Source organism: Cornus florida, unplaced genomic scaffold (genome assembly GCF_030987335.1).
Source record: "Cornus florida cultivar Cherokee Brave unplaced genomic scaffold, ASM3098733v1 CherokeeBrave_3.0.0_Hap2_Chr01, whole genome shotgun sequence".
NCBI classification, from domain to species: domain Eukaryota; kingdom Viridiplantae; phylum Streptophyta; class Magnoliopsida; order Cornales; family Cornaceae; genus Cornus; species Cornus florida.
Window position 1 is genome coordinate 103,033,813 of NW_026775571.1, and position 21,435 is coordinate 103,055,247.

The 21,435-nt window shown below is 36.3% G+C and overlaps 1 protein-coding gene across 5 annotated transcripts in view; it reads left to right on the plus strand.

Annotated features, from left to right (window-relative positions):
- The first annotated feature begins 206 nt into the window (after positions 1–206).
- Positions 207–21,435, plus strand: part of LOC132310444 (probable LRR receptor-like serine/threonine-protein kinase RFK1) — a 35,728-nt gene continuing 14,499 nt past the window's right edge. The window contains exons 1-17 of one of the 5 annotated variants that reach the window (XR_009482610.1): positions 207–376; positions 530–755; positions 3,389–3,560; positions 4,051–4,122; positions 4,250–4,318; positions 4,408–4,479; positions 7,732–7,803; positions 7,913–7,984; positions 8,067–8,138; positions 8,243–8,314; positions 8,417–8,488; positions 8,580–8,651; positions 11,429–11,497; positions 11,749–11,814; positions 14,825–14,887; positions 14,986–15,033; positions 15,220–15,263. Coding sequence is in view for 4 of the 5 variants with exons in the window: in XM_059808618.1 (XP_059664601.1) it covers positions 662–755; positions 3,389–3,560; positions 4,051–4,122; positions 4,250–4,318; positions 4,408–4,479; positions 7,732–7,803; positions 7,913–7,984; positions 8,067–8,138; positions 8,243–8,314; positions 8,417–8,488; positions 8,580–8,651; positions 11,429–11,497; positions 11,749–11,814; positions 14,825–14,887; positions 14,986–15,033; positions 15,220–15,263 (1,201 nt within the window). In the remaining variant the exon portion in view is untranslated. Of the gene's footprint in view, positions 756–3,388; positions 3,561–4,050; positions 4,123–4,249; positions 4,319–4,407; positions 4,480–7,731; positions 7,804–7,912; positions 7,985–8,066; positions 8,139–8,242; positions 8,315–8,416; positions 8,489–8,579; positions 8,652–11,428; positions 11,498–11,748; positions 11,815–14,824; positions 14,888–14,985; positions 15,034–15,219; positions 15,264–21,435 lie in introns of those variants that run through there. The other 4 variants (XM_059808618.1, XM_059808624.1, XM_059808632.1 and 1 more) reach the window with 4 other exon arrangements.

The window sequence follows — 21,435 nt, forward strand, 5'->3', positions numbered from 1 at the left end:
AATCATAGTTCAGGGTTTTTTTTTTTGTAGTTTAAGGGAGTTTCTTGCAAATGACCAATAATTTAAGGGGATAAATTGCAACAAAATTATAGTTCAGGGAAATTTTTTGTAGTTCAGGGGGATTTCTTACAAATGACCAATAGTTCAGGGTTTAATGCACTTTACCCTTGATTTTTAGTGGTCATCAGCCCACTGTTTGGAAAAAGAGGTGGATGTTCATGTGTGATGGATGGCTGGAGAATGATAATTCTATGGGGTGCATTGGTCTGGCTGCCTTTATTTGCTGGTCCATTTGGAAGTGGTTTATAAGCATCCGCGCTGGGATCCTTTTGACGATGCTCAACGTGCTCTCTTTGCCTTTCAGGAGTTTTTGGAGGTGTCACGGCAACATTCGCTGTTAATTTATGAATTATGCTCTGCTGTGATGAATTTTATTGCATATCTTAGGTTTTAAAGATTCTATCCACAACACGAACACAATGTGTTTGATCACACACTGACTACAGCTTCTACTTTAAACATTTTACAGTGGTCTCTCTCTGTCAACTTCTTAGATCGTCAGTTCATCTTCACACCCGTATCAGAAAAACCAGAACCAACTACGAACAGATTGGTTTCATTCTGACCTTTTTACATATATATTTTCATCGCAATCTTGGTCATGCCCTCCGGAAACGCCGTCGTTTTCTGCGTTCTTGCATTGAGTTGCTTCGCTTCATTGATTTCTGCTCAACCAAAGTTGCCTCAAGACGAAGGTACATCAATTTGTCTATTTCTATTACTCTATATGATGATGCGTGATGTTTGGATGCCAAGAAAGTGTGGGAGAAGTGGTATATTGGATCTGTCATTAGCTGTTTCTACTTCCCTGATCCTTTCACGTTCTGTTTGGGTCAGTTGAGTTGGGTTATCGTTGAAAACCTAAACAATAAGGCTCAAAGGCATCTTTCTCCGATTTTACTCCATAACCAAACACAGGATTTAGGTTGGGGTTTCAGTTTTATTATTATTATTATTTTTAATTCCAAACGCAGGATGCATAACACATAACCAAACTGTGAGAGGCACATGAGTTTATGATGTTTAATTGTTTATAATTATGAAATCTAAGTTAAAATTTAAGTTGATTTGGTCAATTATTAATTTTACTTCAATTTACTGCGAGGCCTCGCCTGTTGATTGCCTTGGAACTACTCGATTCTAATTAAAGCTTGTGGAGTTTTGGATGGGTTAAGGGCATCTGGGTCACCAGTTGTAATGCTTGGTCATGAGTAATTTTGGTTTTTGTATTGTCAACTCTGCCAATTAGTTCCTCCTTTTATTTATTTATTATTTTTATTTTTTATCCTTTTACAGAATTTTGTCTGTTAATTGCTTTATTGACTAAGATGTTAAAACCAGGTTTCCGATGCTCACATTTTTTCTATACACTCACAAAGTCTAGATTTCAAAACTTCAAGCACTAGCCTGTAATCTAGTGGCTGCAGTTGTTGCACATTTATATCTCAATTTGAATTGCAATTTGAATATTTAATATGTTCATGATAACCATTTTTTTGTGTTCTATCTCTTATGCATCTAAGATGGTGTTTTTTTATTATATATTTTTATATTTTCTTCTTAGCTTTTCATGGAAATCTGACAGTAGGTACATTTTTATTCTTGTACAAGTCTATGAGGATTTCTTGTTCGTTCTGCTGACCAAAAAACTTTACATTGGAATTTAGTAATATAATTAGTGAATGCATCTCATTACACAAAATTTGAATATGGTTTTTGATTAGTACAAAATAATTGAAACCTATGTTTATTAGTGTATGTATGCTCCAAATAAATTAGAGAGAGAGTCAATTATTGTAAGATCCATTTGCACCTTTATTCTCTACTCTTACTGCAAAAGTCTTCTTCTATACAACTGACTCGTGTATGTGTAAAGGATGTCGTAAATATGTTCTGAATTGAGCATCCAAGTTAAGATTCTTTCCAGTAACTGGATTGGACCAGCAATACTTCTGGGTCCTGCTGCAGAGGCCGGGTTCTACCTGATTTTGTTGACCATCATGTAGCAGAAGAGGACTCCAGGCTGATTGAGGATCATTATGGTCATAACTTTGTTTAGGTTGGGCTTTGCCAAATTTCAATCAGGCCACTAATATTGTGTATTTTATAACTGAATTGGTGGATTTCATATGTCCTAGAACCAGCCACCTAGTTTTATAAGATTATTTTGGGTTGGCTGTCCATATTCTGCACAGCAGATCATTCTACTATTTGCAACAAATAATAGCAGTTCATAATTATTATTAACATAAAAAAGTTCAAATGAATATACTTCCGTATGATGTGCATGAGTACATGCTTATATTAGGCCACTCTAGAACGATTGATACTTATAGAAATATAAGTACATCTCATTCTTGATTGATAGATAAACGCATTATTGTGATAGAAGTAGTTGCTCAGGTTCCATAAAGTTTTCAATGGACTTCAATTTGTAGAAGCTAAAGCACTTTCAGTTCAACTGCATGTGATAATACAGTTTTTGATTTGTGGAGTGGCAAGATATGGAAAAGATGTAGAAAAGATGAGTGAAAGTTGTTTAAGATGGTTTGATTCAGTTGAGTGCATTGGTATTTCGCAAATTATATACTTTTAATGAATATAAGTCCTGAATTATTTGTGAACTTCCATTTGCATTTTGAATAATGTTAAGTACAGCTCATCCCTCCTTCCTTTCTCATTACTCTTGATATGCCTTGTTTCTCCCTCACCCCAATCTCTTAGTACATTTTAGTTCCAATCTATTCCTGAAATCATTGATGTATTGTGTTGTTTCCAGTAACTTTTTGAAGGAAATGGATGTGGTGAATTTTTACTTCATTTTTCCATAAAATGTTAACTTCCAATTGTCCTGGGGTCGAGTTATACTATAGCCCTGTTCAACATGCTGTATCTATTATTGTTCACACAAGTTCTTGTTTTTGCGAAAAGTTCTAATCACATGTTAAAATCAATGCATTTAAAAAATATTAGGACTAGTCTATTGGAGTGGTGGACTGTGAAGTTAGCTACATACGTCCTAAGATTGGAAATGCTAAGTAAGGTAACATGAAGCTGGTTATATCTATTGAAGGAGCTGCTCAGAACTAGCAGCTTATATTGAGTCTAACCAAAGCTTGAGGACTATAATGAAGGTTTTTTTTTATCCAATTGGACGAGTTTGAAAGATGGTTATGATTTGAAAATCTATGAAATTTTGCTATTTTTTTTCCTTGCATCTAATAATATCCTTGAAACATAATTTTCCTCTCCATTGAGTTATTTAAGTTCACATCATACAACATAGATTCATTATTTGAAGCCAATTTCTTTCGTGTGTGTCATTTAGTGTATGCACTTCAGCAAATTCTAACTACAATGGGTGCAACATATTTGAAGTTCAATGCTGATTCTTGCCAACTTGAAATGGTGGCTGGGAGACAGGCACCTAGTGGTTCTGAATGCAATGTTGAATGTGATTGCCAGTTTGAGAACAACACCGTTTGTCACGTCGTAAGCATGTATAGATTCTTGATCTTATTACTGAATATGTTGCTTTAACTTTTCTATGCAATCACGGTGCATGTGATTCTGTATCTCCTGACGTGTTTTTAGATATTTTGAACACTATCCAAACCACTTTAAATTAAGAAATGAATTGGTAAAATATAATGCAATTGGAAGGTAACAGTTGTAGTTAAAATCAAGAACCTGGATAAACGTAGTTACTTTCTCTCTCCACCCTACTCCTCACCTTATTCTGTCTTTGTATGACTCCCTCTTTCTTTTTTTATTCTTCTTACTCTGTCATTTCTTTCTTTCTGTTTAGCACATCCCAAAAGTTAAGACAGGCTCTATGTTCCAAGAGAAACCTCTAATACAACCTTAAAGGATGTTGTTACTGCGAAAATAAATAAAGAAGATTTAAAGGGAAGATTTCTATGGCATATGAGCATAGGTTCTATTATTATTTTTGGCTTAACAATTGAAAAAAAATTATCATGTTTGCAGTGTGCTTAAGAAATATAGTCTTCCTGGCGTGCTTCCACCTGAACTGGTGAATCTTCCTTATCTCCAAACAATGTAAGAGCCTTCGCAAATGCCAGTGTCATGTTAGAATTTGAACTGTAGCAGTTTTTTATACAGTACCCTAGATATGAAATAAAATTCTACTATACTGATTCTTGTTCCATCCTTATCTCATTTGTAGTGATTTTGCGTATAATTACCTTAATGGTACCATACCACGTGAGTGGGCTTCATTACATTTGAATACAATGTAAGCTTTATCTTTTTTCCTCTTTGTGAAGAAGTCAGTATTCATAAGTTTCTCATTTTGTAAATTTGGTCATTGAATTGTTGATGTAGCTCTGTTCTCGCGAACCGCTTATCAGGGGAAATCCCAAAAGAGTTGGGAACTTTTTCCAATCTCACATACCTGTAAGTCATCAGCTTTGGTTTATCCAATTTCTTTTTGGACTGTCATGGTGATAGAAGTCTATAAACTGAGTAGATCTTTTATCTCATTTGTGTTCTTGTTTCTTTCTTTTCTTTTTTTTTTTTTTTTTTTTTTCTTCCATAGTTGGTATTCACACACACATGCCTCCACTGAGGCTTGAACCCTTGACCTCCCTTTGGGAAGTTAGGGCCTGATACCGCTAAGCCACCGACCCGTTGGTTGTTCTTGTTTCTTTTGAAACTGAAATAGTAGGGTGTCTTCCTTTTTTCGATAGGTAAGACACTTAGTCCCAGTTGGGACTTGAATCCTCAACCTCCTTTTTGGAGGTAGAGGAGATACCACTCAAGCTAATGCTTCATGGAAGATGTTATCTTTGATACCCCTAAGATTCTAGAGCCACGGGTGATCAAGTCCGAGCACAGATCCGAGGGATACCAAACAATTAATACATAAACGAACACAGATTACAAAATAGATTTACGAAATAAATATTAAAGCTGGAAATAATACTAAATTTAAAATCCTCCAAATGATAAAGATTAATAAAAACCCAAATCTCCAAAATAGATACAACTCGGGAATCCATCTAGTGGACCCCTAAAATCCAAACTGAAATAATCAGCTGAAGACAAAATCCTAATCTAGAATATAAAATGAAATCCTACATTATCGGAGGAGTGAGTGTCTGTATCTGCTCTGCACGTCCAACCTCTAGCCCTGGAACTGACAACACCTGAAAAATAAAGGAGTGGGTCAGGCCCACATGCAAGTCCTATTCTACTATGATCTAATTAGAAACCCGATACGCAGATACATCCTAGATAGCTCAACAATATCTAAAGTAGTCCATATAAATATAATTACACACTATAGGACGCTCACTAGTCCAAGTGGTACGTCTCATCCTGAGTAGAGATACCATGCAAATCGCACATACTGTGGTCATGTGTATCTAGACCTACCAGGGAACAGAAACCACCGTCCAGTTATCCATCCTAGACGATATACGCACCCTAACCATGGTCCTGAGACTCAAGCTCATACCATGGCACCATAACATAACTATATAAAGTCCGTTCAAGGTGTGTCATTCAAAAGGTTTATTGACCTGACACCAACTTATAAGTAGGACTTAACATTTTGCAGTTAATCCATCTTATTTCAAAATAGGTAGGACTTAGTGTTTGAACTAATCCATCCCCAATATGCCACCGTCCCATACCGGTGCATATACATACCTCCATATAATAAAATTGATTAAACAGTATTAAGCAATTCATCAATTATACTCCACACTATGCATCAATATAAATTAATACATATATATTAGTATTAGGCATTAAATATAGGGCCTAAAAATAACATTCCAATAATGTAAACTGCTAAAATAATCTAAGCATTTACATTCTCCAACTTGTCCATAAATTGATGCAGTTAAATAGCAAACATATATCAATTTTTAATCCAAACAAAGCATAGGTAATTTCAGGTAAATCACTATACTTATAACTCCATTTAAATATGATTCACAATTTTAAATCATAAATTAAAACAATATCCAATTTACAGTAATAAATTTCTTAACCATAACAGTGCACAACCTACAGGTTTTTCCCCAAGTTCACCCCACTCCATTCCTTAATCAAATTATGAATAGATGTTTCCCTATTGTTTTTTATTGGTTTACAACATTCCTACACATGATTTAAAATAGTTTAAACCAAGTAGAAATACCCTGCACCGACCAAACAGACCCTAAAAATACATAACTGTGTGTTTCAGAGGAAGAAAAGGCTCAGAAAAATTTAGAGCCTTCTCCAAAATATGGGAGCCGGCTCCCCACCCTTGGGAGCCGGCTCTAAGGCCTTGGGAGCCGGCTTCCTACATGTGGGAGCCGGCTCTTGCATTGTGGGAGGCGGCTCCCTCCTTTGGGAGCTGTCTCTCTCACCCCTAAGAGCCGTCTCCTCGTCTCTGCTTCGTTTTCCTCGACTCCGGCGTGTTCCACGACCTCTGTATTTGTTTCAATACTTGCTCTAAGGTTTAATTAGTGTCCTACAACAGTTATAAAGCATTGACATGCATCAAAGACATCAATTAAACAAAGCTTAAACTTAAACGAAGCATGCATCAATTAACCGAACTGAAAGAACTTGTAATACAGTTTAATTCCAACAAAGCTATTTCAGTTTACCCAGGCCTCTGTAAATCTTTTACTACGTGTTCTATTATTCCATCAATGTCCCAGACTAATTTTTAAGACATCAATATGCATCAAGGTTCTCAATTAAACATACTTTAAACACAACAACGGTATGAACCAGTTAACAGAGATTACAGAAATTCGCATATCAATTTAATTCAATGGAACTAAAAATATTTCAAACATGCAATAAAGACTTGTTTTAGCATCCATTAAAGCCCTGGAGTCTACCTAGGCATGCGCAGAACACGAGTTAAAGGGAAAGAGCTAGAACAAGACTTGCCTCCGATTTCAATTCAGAAACCTTTAAACCTCCGTCTCTAGCAACTCCGGCGACCTTAGTTGTTTTTTACTGACCTTCGTTGCTCCTAATTCAATCCACGAGTATGCATCAACACCTCCTCCTTGGTTCAGCCCTTGACTCTAAGCCAACCCGAACCTTTCTTTCTCTGTTCTCTCTCTGTTCTCTCTCTGTTCTCACAACTCTCTGTAGGACTCTGTTACGTGAATAGGGTTAACCAAAACCCTTGGCAGACCTATACTTATATATTTATAGGTTTTAATTGAAACCATAATTTAAATCCTACACCAACCCTAAGTCGGCTACGTTCAAACATAAAACCCTAGAATCCATCCACTACCTAAGTCGGTTAGCATTTTTAAATTTATACGTGCATGTACAAGAGAAATACAATTTAATAGTTAATGCAAGAAAATAACTTTAGACAATCAATTAAAGAAAAACAAATACACAATTAATTGAATTAAAATAAAATAAATCAAATAAGCAAATAAATGAAATTTAAACACCCAACTAACACATTTAAATCAAATAATTTAACAATTAATGCAAATACACACTTAATCAATTTAAAAATGCAAAATAAACAGTTAATTAAATACCAAACCTATCCTTTTGAATTTAGGGGTATTACATTATCTTTCCTCCATGCATTCAGTGTATTGTAAAATAACTTGAATATTGTATTCCTGTTCTGCTCTTTTAGTAATATTGAATGAGATTTATAACCAGGAGCCTTGAAGCAAATCAATTTTCTGGGACTGTTCCTCCTGAGCTTGGAAAATTAATTAACTTGGACACTTTGTAAGTCATCTCGCTTTATTCTTCTTCTTTTGGTTTAATCCCTGAATTAAGTTTGTGAGAGATGGAAAACATTTAACTTTTGCTTTTGCAACATAATATTTGAATCAAGGATGTTGTCCTCCAATCACTTGACGGGAAAGCTACCAATGGAATTTTCTGGGCTAAGAAATTTAACCGATTTGTAAGTTTCTGTAACATTTTCTTTGATTTCTTACAGTAATTTCAATAGTGTCAGTTCAGCACCATTCTCTTACACAATGCAGTAGGATAAACGATAACAACTTCAATGGAACAATACCGGATTTTATACAGAACTGGAAAAAACTTCAAAGATTGTAAGCTACTTATCTATCCAAAAGTGTCTTTTGAGAATTTAGCACAAGCACATAGGTTTTGCATCATCTTTTTTAAAATTTAATTCACATTTACATCAATGAAGAGAAATGCATGCAAGTGGACTGGAGGGACCCATTCCTTCGAGCATATCTCTTCTGGACAAGTTAACTGAATTGTGAGTATAGATCCTCCTCATGCTTTGTTTTATTTTGCTCATCAATTGCTTGATCTACTGTTGAAGGGATCTATCTGCTTTTTGTGCTATCTCTTTAAACAGAAGGATTAGTGACATAAATGGGATGAATCAGGGATTTCCCAATCTGAGCAACGCTGAAGGCTTAGTAAGACTGTATGTAGACTGATATATGTTACTGATATTTATAGGCATACATTGGATAAAATGCCGTACAGTCTTCATCGTGATTAATTTTATGGATTAGGGTTCTGAGAAACTGCAACATTTCCGGAGAAGTCCCCCCATACATTTGGATAATGAAGAACCTGCAAATGTTGTAAGTAGAACCTGTTAATTTTTGGTGTTTGAATTTTATTTATTGGGTTTCAGCATTTTCGTCAATGTGTAATTGACTACATTTCTACAGTGATACAGTGATTACTTTGGTTGAATATAATAGGAATATCTACATTATATTTTCCTTAACTCGGTCTCTCAATTGATCGGTTGAGTACCTAAACCTTCAACTTGCTTCAAAGGAGGTCCAATGTTGCTTTTGTCAATTCTTTTGAACTGCAAAAACTTTTGCTAGTTAACTAGCCTCTTGTGAAAATGTAGTTTTCTTTTTTCATATTCCCGAGGTGAGGTGGGCTGGGGTTTGAGGGCATCTTAATGTGGAAGTGAAGTTAAACATCAGGCCAATTAATAGGTTTCCCAAGATGGGAAAAAATGAATCAAGTGAGGCCTAGATAGAAAAATGCATTATCAAATAATTTGATGTCGAATTCCAGTAGCTGATGCAAGGCACATGCAATTACCTGCACTAAACCTGTACAGTGCATAAAATATTAAGTAATTCTTCTAACATGTTTTTGTTTAACGTAAACTACTCTGACCTCCCTGAGGTTTGGACTGATAACCTGTGGATGGAACTTTTGAAATTTTTGGTGAACCTCCCTGCGGTTTTATTGACTCTCTGACCTCCCCTAAAGAAGTTTTTGTAAAATGTCTATTTTGCCCTTTGTTTTGATAAAAAAAGACTTTATATCCTTGTTCATCCTTCTAAAATTACATGTATGACCCTTTTATAAATTTTTTTAAAATGAGAACAATTTTTCCGATATTGTTCACAGTCAGCAGCACTGCTGCTGATCAACTCCATCTTCTCATTCCTCTTGTACCTCTATAATTGTTACTGCTACCTCTCCTCCAATTTTCTCTTTCTTCTCTCCTTCCTTCACTAATTTTTTTTTTTCTCTCTTTTCTCTTTTCTCCATCTCATACTGCTCCTCTCCATCCCTCCAACCTCCTCCTCTCTCTCTTTCTCTCAAATCAATCAACTTTTATTCCTTCTCTCTGTAAAACCCCGATAGATAAAGAGAAAGAGAAGGAAAAAAGGGACTTTAGAGAGAAAAAGGGAAGAACATAGATAAATTAGTAGCGAATAATGTAGATAGAGAAAAAACTGGATTTTCTTTTCCAATCAAAATTTGAGTTTTGTTTTTGACTATTTCTACCCCTTTATTCAATCAGCCAATTGGAAGGCAAGTTGATACCTGAAACAATAGCGGACTGTGCTGAAATTCCTCCATTACTTCAGTATCTCTTTATATATGTATCTATCTATACATATGCATACTTGGATATAACAATTTTTTAATATACAAGGTGTTTGGCAATTAATGGTAGAGGCTGAATTGGAATAAAAATCAAAAGGCTCTACCATCAACTCAACTCAACAAAATCATTTCTAGATCCCTCTATCTATCAAAATATAGGTTAAGGTTTTGATTTTGATATTTCTTAAAGAAGCAAACTTATGTTTGATGAATATGCAAGTCAAAGAAAATAGATTTATGGGGTGTACAGCTCAGGTCTACTTGAACACAAAGATGGACAGCTACGGGAACATGAGGTTTTCGGCAGATAGTGATACAAGATTATGAATGGAAGGAGTTGTCTAACAGCTTGGTTATTCTTCAAGAAAATGTTGTTCTGGCCATAGAGGAAGAATGAGGCTTTTTTCATGACATAGGTGATGATGGAGAAGGAACCGGTTTAGAGAGAAATAATGCGAGAGAAGAGAAAGGAGGTAGTGCTGGTTGAATGAGGTGGTAGTGGTGGGGGCGATGGCTTAGAGGGAGAAGTAATGGAGAGATAGATAGATATAGGGCGTGTGTGATTTGGCGGGTGACTGGTGGGTGTGGCAGTGTTGGTTTAGAATGTGGAAATGTGAACAGAGGGAAAGAGCTAGATAGAAAAGAGATTGGGGTATTTTGGTCATATTGATATTTTATATTTTTTATCTTCTAATATGTTCTAATATAATGAAGATAAATTGTAAATGTGCATAAACAATAGGGCTGCTTGACATGCTAACTCTAACAAGGGGTGTCAAGAGTTATTTTCCCCTAAAACTTTTGTCTATTGGTTATTAGTCCAAAATTAATTCATCAATTTCTTTTAAACTAAAGAACTTCAAACTTTTCATATTATCTAAAATTTCTAATATTTTGTTGTGGACAACAGATTGTTGGAACAATTTATCCATTGTAACAGGAAAAATTGTATTCATCTACCATAAAGAAGCTAATTTTGTATTCAAGCAAAAAAAAACATTTCCAGGTTTTTTGGAATAACACATGCCACAATATAGAGGAATTGGTTCTCTTCTCTTTGAAGTCGAGGCTTAAAGTATGGTTTCTAGTAATGTCATAACAGATGTTTTATAGTTTTTATGTGGTTAATTGGATTGACAAAGGCAATTGTGGTCCACAAATCTATGTTACATTTTTAGAAGTGGTTGATTTCTCAAGAAGTGGTCCAAACCATTTCCTGGATTTCTAGTTGGCAAATTTTTATTTGAATTTTTGGTGAAGAGGGTGGTGTTCTCTTTCAGAGATTTAGTAGAATATAATATGCGATCTCCCATGCATCTGAATAACTGGTTTTCGTCTCCATTTCTCTTTTTATTTTCTTCAGAAGTTCTGTTCCTCAATCTTGTACATTCAGTCTCTCTTCTAGAGTGTAAATGCACTTGACTGGTAAATACACTCATGAATTATTCTAACTGATTCTCTTTTCCTTGTATTTCTTGTCTTGTGATTTGGATAGGGATGTTAGTTTTAACAGGTTAACTGGTGAAATTCCAAATGACATAAACACAAGAACCTTAAAGTTCGTGTAAGTTTGACACTCAATATTTAGGCTGCATTTGATCATGTTATTGTGATGAACTTTCATTTTGCGAGTCTAAAACTTGCTAACAAATTGTTATGAAACAATCCTTCGGCTTCATATTAAAGCTACCAACGGTTTTCGCGATTGATTGTTTCTGTTAGTTCCATGAAATGCTACCAACTGCATTGCTACAATGCCATCATGTTCCGGAGTTCCTATATTGCGTGCTAACTATATCATGTTGCTTTGAGCAGGTTTTTAAGTGGCAACATGTTAAGCGGAGATATACCTGCCTCAATCTTGAAGGAGGGAAGTAATATGTACGTTTATTAGCTGGGATTCCCTAGATGTGTTTTTGTGAGAGTAGGATTATATGGTAATGTTATTGTGATCCACTTTTTTCTGCATGCACATCATTGTCATCCTGAATGACAGTGGAGTCCTGTGTGCAAAAGTTGAGCACATATAGGGCTGCCTGTATATGTGGTTGACTTTTGCTGATCTGTTTTAATCTTGATATTCTTAGATCTCAGTGCTCATTATATTTACTATCATCTTTTAAAGCTCATGAATGCTTATTATTGCATGTGAAGACACAATGCATTGAAAATTTTATATATTAACAAAGGGAAGCCAATTTTCATAATTTGTTGACATGTTAACCTTTTACTTCGTACATACATTCTTTCTAGTTAATAACAGTTTGACCAGTTGACTTTTGATTCCTTACATTTTTTACCTTGAATTTTCCCTGCTCATGGTGATTAAAAAGGATTAAAAAACTATACAGGAAGTTACTTTATTTCGTTGTAAGGACTAAAAAGAATCTAGGTGTAGCTGTTTTTTAGTATTGCCTTTAGGTTAATCTATAAACAGAAGCATTCCAGTTATTTTATTTACCTCAGTTTTTTATGCAGGAACATTGACCTGGCCATTTTAGAATAATCTAGGCCTTTAAGTTGTAAAATGTTGAGATGAAGGATTGTTCAATTTGTTTTTCTTTTCCTTATGATTTTGAGATTCTAAAGTGAAGAATGATGTTCATAATTTAGTGAACCCGAATACCCTTAGTTAAGTTGTCCAAGTGGAAAGCTAATAGACTTGCAATCCCATAGGGGCTTGGTGAATGTAACCACTAATGTGATCAAGTTACTGAGGTGCACCCTTGGTGATCCTGGTGGTTATCACACTCTCAACGTCAGTCTCAGAGGCTCGAGTCCCCTTGTTACAGGAAGAGAAAAAAATAAATTACTGAGATGTATTGACTTCATACCAGTGCATCTCACAACAATTTCAGTAATTTTGTTCTCCATATTTAAATTACAGTTCCGGGGTTATAACAATTAAGTTTTGAAAAAAATATTTTATTTCTACATGAAATTAGAGCATTTTAAGATTTAAGGGTCTTCGGCAAGTCGCGTCTTCCACTTCTGGTGTTAGGAATACTTCAATGCATATTTCATTTATGTCTTCACCCAATATGAGATTATGAGTTGATCTTTTAGTCTCAAAATCTGATATATTATTATATTTTAGTAAGAAAAAACACATCGATGAAAGATAAATCATGCAAATGAGGGATGAGCCATTCTTCCCAAGGACAATCATGAATATACATTGGAAGAAATAGAAACTTCATTAACGAGAAACACTGTCCTTCTGCATCACACAACTTGAGCGTAAGATGTCCCCAAATGTTGTAGAATTGTTGACCTCTTTTTGCCAACTCATTTGCTTCTAAATTGTCCTCTCTGGCTACAATTATAAACTCTGCTTCAATTATCTTTCTTTCTTTTTTTTTTTTTTGGAAGTTAAAGCAAACACACGCACCCATCATCCACAACCTAGTGAGACTCGAACTCTCAACCTCCCCATTTGGGGAGGAGAGATCATACCATCTGGCTAAAAGCCCTTTGGTAAACTCTGCTTCCGTTGATGGTATTGTACAAAATTTAGATGAATTATAAGTAGAAAAATCAATCAAACCCGTATAATAGCGAAAGACTTCAACTAATTTGTGTAAAATCATCATTCATTATGCATTCTTCCAACTAATTTAGGAAAACAAAGATGCTCAGCTATTCTGCTGAATCAAAAAGCATATATATTAAAGCATGGTTTTAAGTTTCACTCTTAATTTATTTGTCCATTACATTCTTTCACTCTTCATTTGTGGTTTCAACTTGCACCGACTTACTCTTGTCCTGTAATGGCTCCACTGGTTTTCCTTTACATGTTTAATCCATTTCAGTCACGTGTCAGCTTCTGGCTCTCCTCACTCAGTTTCTAATATTATCCTTTTAGTTTTCCCAGTATTTACATTTTAGAGTCCTTCTCTAATATACCACTTATATGAAAAATTTAGCATCTGGATTGCCTATTAGTTGTACCTTATGGCACACAACTGGTCAAATTGTTATGCCGTAAAGATTCCCTTCAGGGAACTGTAACTCCATTTCAGAGTGCCAATTCGCCCCCATTTTCACTTGGAAATGATCCAAGTTGTTCTTGAATGGGTTTTGTTGAGGTATAATTTTCAGTTGCTGTTCAATTCCGACAACCATTCTTGTGCTGCATTAGCTGTTTGGTTTTTTTCTTTCACGAGGAAGAAGTCTTGTTTTTTTTTTTTTCCTACGTTTTTTGCAGGGAGAAGATTCAATCCTCTCTTACTCCTAGTTTTTTCGTCACCATTGGCACCGATCCAGGGAAATTGCTGATTCTTTGATTGTTAATTAGCTGCAATACTCATTATTACTGCATTTTCATGGTGGTGATAATTTGATGATCTATTTGGTTTTCATAGCATAATTTTTTCATATTCATAAAAATTAAACAGATAATCCCAATATATATCTCTTTTATTTTATTACTTCCAAAAATTGAATATCTTACTCATGCATGGGATATCTTTTATTCTGATACTTCCAAAAATTGAATGTGTTACTCATGCATATCCCAATACATGTTGATGCCTCGACAAACAATCTTTCTGATAAGAATGAAAAGAACAATTGATAATTGATTAATTACAACTATTAAATTGAATTCCTTAGGGATTTTTTAAACCCATAACACATAATGGTTATATTATCACATTTTACATTTTATTTTGATGCGCAAGGTGAAGCTAAATTACTTGATTGACTAACATTTAGTTGTGGTTTAAAAATTTCTTAGAAACAGCATTTCTTCGTTCTGGCTTCAAACTAATTATACTCGTATCATTACAGACACTATCTCTTACTTTTCTGGTTTTAAGATAATTAAATTTCTATTTATATCACTGTAACTATAAATATGCTGACAATTAATGTTAATAATTGCTTGCAGTGATCTTTCCTACAATAACTTTACATGGCAAGGTCCTGAGCAACCCTCTTGTCAAGAAAACATGTCAGAATACATCGTTATATCTTTTCTCCTTTATGCATCCCAATTAAATGGAATTCTTGTGGTGATGATAATTGTGCTGTCTTTTCTCATCTTACCAGGAATCTATACATAAACTTGTTTAAAAGCTCTTCAGCAGAACACCCCTTGTAAGATGTTTTGTCTTGCTTTCCTAAAGTTCTACACTTAAGTTTTATATTTTACAATCATAGGAGAAAAAAGTTTCAATTTTAAGGTTGTTCAATTTCCTATTTAGTGACTTATGAAAAAAAATAAAAAATATCCTATTTAGTGTACTTTTGATGCTAATCATTCTTGTATTCATTCTGTAACAGAAAGAGTATTCTTCCATGTACAAAGGATTTCAACTGTCCACGATGTAAGTATTTCTTTGGAGTACCAATATTGTGCACTACCTTAAAATCCTTTTTATTTATACAGAAGTTCAATATAACTTTTCCTTTAACCATAATCTAATTTTGTGGAGCAACCTTATTTTTACAAAGTCTATTCAACCTACCAATTTGTTAATAGAGACAACTGCACTAGCAGACCTGTTAAAATAACTAAGATTGCAAGACCAGTAAAGGTGGATTTCAAATTTCTTTTTTGATAAGGTGGAATTCACTTAGCCCATGTTTCTGCTTTTATCAACCGGACATACATACATACATATATATATGTATCTTTTGATTTTAGGATTGGAGCTGGGTGGACAAAATGGAGGCAAGCTAATGGTGTCCTTTGTGACAAACGAATACCAAATAAATTAAAAGAAAAATTCTATGGAACGGTTATTAGGCCGACAATATTGTATGGAACGAAGTGTTGGGTGTTGAAAAAGAGACAAATACAATGCATTCATGTAGCAGAAATGAGATTGCTATGTCGGATGATAGGAATCTGATGAAGAACCAGGCGTGGCTCGAGAGTTTGAATTACACATGACTCTCATCTATGCATGGAGGAGAGTCAAGGACAGATAGATTTTATAGTTTTCCTATATATTGTGGGAACTATAATAAATCTTGGGTAGTTTTGCAATATTTCCTTTTAATTATTACTAGGCTTAGGTTTGCCTTTAAATAAGGTATGCTGCCCTGCAGCTGTGTTGAAACTGAGCACACCTATTTCCCAACTTTAAGCATAGGTGTGGCGATATGTTTCACTATTGCTTATGGCAACCCTTGTTGACTTGTTTATGTCTGCAGCAGTTGTTTTGGACATTAGGGTCTTTGTATTGCCTATATATAGATGGGCATATGTATTGTCTTAGTAGTTTTTGATGAATATTGAATATTGAGCACTGAATTGCAGATTTCATCTCCCTCAGATTCTTCCTCTCTCGTCTCTTCTCATCTCTTCTTCACTCTCTCTTCTGGATTCTACTTCTCACTCTACTTCACTCTCACTACTCTCTTCTACATCTGGTTCTGCTTCAGTTCTCTCTTCCCAGTCTACTTGTGTCCTACATCATTTGGTATCAAATATTTTGTGTCCTACATCAATTTGGTATCAGAGCAAAGGATCCATAGCATTCTGTTTACAACAACTCAAACCCATTTAAACTCCCACACAACCCCTAACCACTGCCAATCATCACCATGTCATTTGATTTCCTCAAATCAGCCCCATCCCCGCCACCAAAATCCTAACCCCGCTGCGTCACTCACAGAAATCCATCCCTAACACCAAACAACACCCACGCAACCAAAATGCAAAACCACACCACCGCTGTCTTGCCCTCCATGAGCCCCAATATCGGCAACCCGAACAGTCCCTAACTGCTGTCAGTAACAAAACCACCACTAAAATCCCAAACCGCTGCTTCACTTCACGGAAAACCTATCATCCCGTAACCAGCCTCTGCAACAAGCAACAAAACACAACACAGAAGTCATCCTTGTTAAACCAAATACCCAATCAGCCAAACAAAACCCAACCCACCACCGCAAAACCCATCTGTCGCAAACTCCAAAACAACACCCAAACTGCCACCGATCACCACAAACCAAGCACACCTTAGCCTTCATCATTAAGACTTACCAACACAAAACCCACAAAGAAGACTTAACAAACAAAAGAAAAAAAAAAAAGAAGCAAAAGATCCAAGTTTCAGATTAGCAAGCCTTTAACCCATTCACTGTTTCTCGCACTCCAACTCACCACCCAAGCAACACCTAACTGAAAACCATTTCACCCACGCAAGAACCTTCAAACAACTCAGAACCGTACCCACTGTCATTCCCATAAGCCCCAAACACCGTCACTCCATCAGTACTCATTATACTTCCATGGGAATTGGAAATAGGCTTCTTCAATGGGGGTTGAAGAAGCCTATTTCCAATGTAGCCTATTTCCTCTATCTGGGAATTACACTTCCATGGGAATTACACCACCAGATCTTCCGTATAATGATGAACAGATGATGGATCTTTCAAAAATCTATCTGAGAGATTTAGTCTATCTTATAGCAAGAAGGTCAGAATTCTCAACACATTTGCAGAAGTCAAGTCATATTTGATAATGCTAGATTTGGAATGTGATGAGTTGATTGTCAGGATGTTCCAGCACTTTTAAAAAAGAAATAAGGGATTATCATGGGGTCAGTATCTTTAAATCGATGGAGACTATAATGACTCATGTACTAGAGAAAAGTGATTTTGTTTTGCAGGAGCTAGTTGACACTCTTCTAGCTAGTGAAACTACAGCTAATGTGGAGGCTCGAATAGTAGGTGAGCTAGTACTCAAGAACTGTGCATTGATTCTTCAACCTTACTTTCAGTGATGGACCAAGGAGAGCAGTTTGATTACATCTCCAAATCCGGAAGCATCAAATGAGAAAACTTCAAATAAGACTAAAGATAACATGCAGGAGTTATCCTCTCCTAGCGAGTTGTCTTCTGCTACGGATGTTCATCATATTGATTTTTTGTTGGGGATAAAGTTACAGGCGACTACAACTACTGCATTGGGGAGCAGTATATAGGGAAATTTCTTGTTGAAAAGAAAACGCTTTATCTTGTTGCGGTACTTGAGCCTAGAAATTCCAAGTTCATTGTTGGATGCATTCTATGGGGTCAATACTTTTGTTTTAACTCTTCGGAGAAGAGTTCTTCTCAACCAGGAGGGAAAGATGAAGAACCAGGCATGGCCGGAGAGTTTGAATTGCACATGACTCTTATCTATGCATGGAGGAGAGGCAAGGACAGATAGATTTTATAGAAAAGTAACTTGGTGAAATTGGCGTACTCAATTTGAGAGCTTGACTATCATTATATACAAGAGGAAAATTACAAATATGGAAAGAGAATAAAATCAAATTAGAATAAAAATAAAATCCCTAAATATTAGCCTATATTGAAGACCCAATAAATCTGCCACAATCATTGAGTCAACTTATGGATATGATTTCCAACACTCCCCCTCAAGCTGGAGCAAATATGTTAACCAAGCCCAGCTTGACTATAGAAGACTGGAGAAGAGAAGGCCCAACAGACTTTGTGAACACATCTGCAGTCTGTTCTGAAGAGGGAACAAAAATAGGATTAATGATACCTGATCGAACCTTCTCTCGAATAAAGTGAATGTCTACCTCAATATGTTTCGATCTTTCATGTAAAACAGAATCGGAAGCAAGCATAATGGCTGATTTATTGTCACAAAACAGCCTTGAAGAACCTTTCTTTGCAAGACCCAACTCTCCCAAAATTGATTGAAGCCAAAGGAGCTCACAAGTACCTTGAGCCATAGCTCGGTATTCAGCTTCAGCAGAGGATCTAGAGACAACAGCTTGCTTCTTACTCTTCCATGATATGAGATGATTACCATAGAAAGTACAGAAGCCAGAGGTAGATCGTCTATCTGTCTTACATCCAGCATAGTCTGCATCAGTAAAGCATGAGAGTCCAGACTGATTTCCTTAGGCATAGAACAGACCAAGACCAGGGCACGACTTAAGATACCTCAAAATATGGTAGACTGCATCCATAGGAGTTGAGCGAGGGGCATGCATGAATTGACTAACCACACTAATAGCAAATGTCAAATCGGGCCTTGTGTTAGTCAAATAGATAAGACGACCTACTAAACGTTGATACACGGATGGATCTGAAAGTAATTCCCCTGACTCAACAGAGAGTTTGAGATTGGGGTCCATAGGAGTGGAAGCGGGTCGACACCCAAGCATGCCAGTATCTTGAAGAAGATCCAAAACATATTTCCTTTGAGTTAAAGAAATTCCACGACGTGATCTAGCAACCTCAATTCCAAGAAAATATCGAAGAGGACCTAAGTCCTTCACATCAAAGGACTTATGAAGATGAAGTTTCGCCTGAGCAATCCCTGAAGCATCATCACCTGTGATAATGATATCGTCCACATATACCAATAACATAATGCAACGACCATCAGAGCGACGTCGAATAAAGCAAGTATGGTCTGAGTGGCAGTGCACAAAGCCCATGGATAGAACAACATCGCTGAAACAACTGAACCAAGCTCTAGGAGATTGCTTCAGACCATAAAGAGACTTCCGCTACCTACAAACTTTCCCAGCATACTCCCCCTCAGCCCGAAATCCAGGGGGTGGATCCATATATATAGTCTCAAGTAAGTCTCCATTAAGAAATGCATTCTTGACATCCAACTGATGCAGAGGCCAAGAATGGGTAGCAGATAAGGAAATAAGCAGTCGCACAGACGTCAACTTTGCCATAGGAGCAAAGGTAGCACTAAAATCTTTGCCCGGAATCTGAGTAAAGCCTTTTGCCACCAACCGAGCTTTATACCGATCAATAGAACCATCAACTAAGTACTTCACATTAAGACCCATTTGCAGCCAACCGTTTTCTCCCCAGCAGGTAAAGCAACAAGTTCCCATGTATTATTATGTTGTAAAGCATCCATTTCTGTTGTCATGGTAGACACCCAATTGGGATCCTGGAGGGCCTCTGACACGGATCGAGGAATAGAAACGGTCCCAATCTTGCCCAGGAAGGATTTATATGCACCTGAAAGATCATCATAGGAGACATACTGGGAAATAGGGTGGTTAGTGCTACTAGAAAAACCATACCAATTAGGAGGGTGACGATCACGGGTAGGATAACGGGAGGTATGCTTAGGAATGGTAGGAGCCATAGGAGAAGGAGAGTTACCTGGACCTGGTTTCGAAGATGATTCTTGCAGGGGAGGTTGAGTGCGATGGCGACGAGAGTAGACCTGTAAAGGTGGAGGGGAACCCTGCATGGATGCAGAAGGAGATTCTAGGACAGTGTGATTTTCAAAGAGAGGAACAGGACGGGCAATAGGAGAAATCTCCTTCTCCAGATCAAAAGAGAGAGAATCCTGTACCACAGAATTAATACTATAAAAAGGAATAGTTTCATGAAATGTCACATCAAGAGAATGATACATATGTTTGGTCACAGGATCATAACAACGATGGCCCTTTGACATAGCAGAATACCCCAAGAAAATACACCTAATAGATTTATTATCAAGTTTATGACGAGAAGGACTATGGTTATGAACAAAACAAGTACAGCTGAAAACACGAGGCAGAAGGTGAAACAATGTATAATCAGGCTGGAGAATCTGAAGTGGGGCCTTACCACCCAAAACTCGACTGAGAGTACGATTAATCAGAAAAGCAGCTGTAAGAACAGCCATGTGCCAATAGAATTTAGGCACATGCATACCACTTAGAAGACATCGGACCACAGACATAAGATGACGCTTTTTGTGTTCAGTCCGGAACTCATTCGAAACATATTCTCGTCCATTATCAGAACGAATATTACGGACAACAATGTTATACTGAGTTTTGATCATTTGAAGAAACTGGGTAAATAAAAGAAACACGTTAGATTTCTATTTCAATAAATAAACCCAAGTACAACGAGAATAATCATCAATAAATGTCACATAATATCGATGTCTAGAGAAAGCAGTAACTGGGGAAGGGCCCCAGACATCAGAATGAATAAGATCAAACATACTAGGAGCACGACTCATATGAGAAATATAGCTAGTTTTAGTATGTTTAGAAAGCTTACAAACTTCACATTGAAACTTATGGTCCTTATATGCTTTATTTAACGAAGGAAGCAATAGACATAGATACTGAAAGTTTACATGCCCCAAACGTGCATGCCACAGACTAAAGGTGCGAAAATAAACATCATAAACACTAGAAGTAGGTAGGACAGAAGCTTGAAGACTCGTTCCTGGTGGTTCCCCAAAGTAGTAAAGCCCATCACGCTCATAACCCCTGCCAAAAATCCTCTTCAAACAAAGGTCCTGCAACAAACAGTGATCTGGTAAGAATATAACTGCACATTGGAGGTTTTTTGCAAGCCGGCTAATAGATAAAAGGTTAAAGGCAAGTTTAGGTACACGAAGGACAGATGAAAGAGTAATATCAGGAGATAGACAAACATTACCCTTACTGTGAATGTAAGATGTAGAGCCATCCGTAAGATACACAGATTGGGTAACAGGTATGACATTAGAAGAAAAAATTGATAACTCACCAGTCATGTGATCAT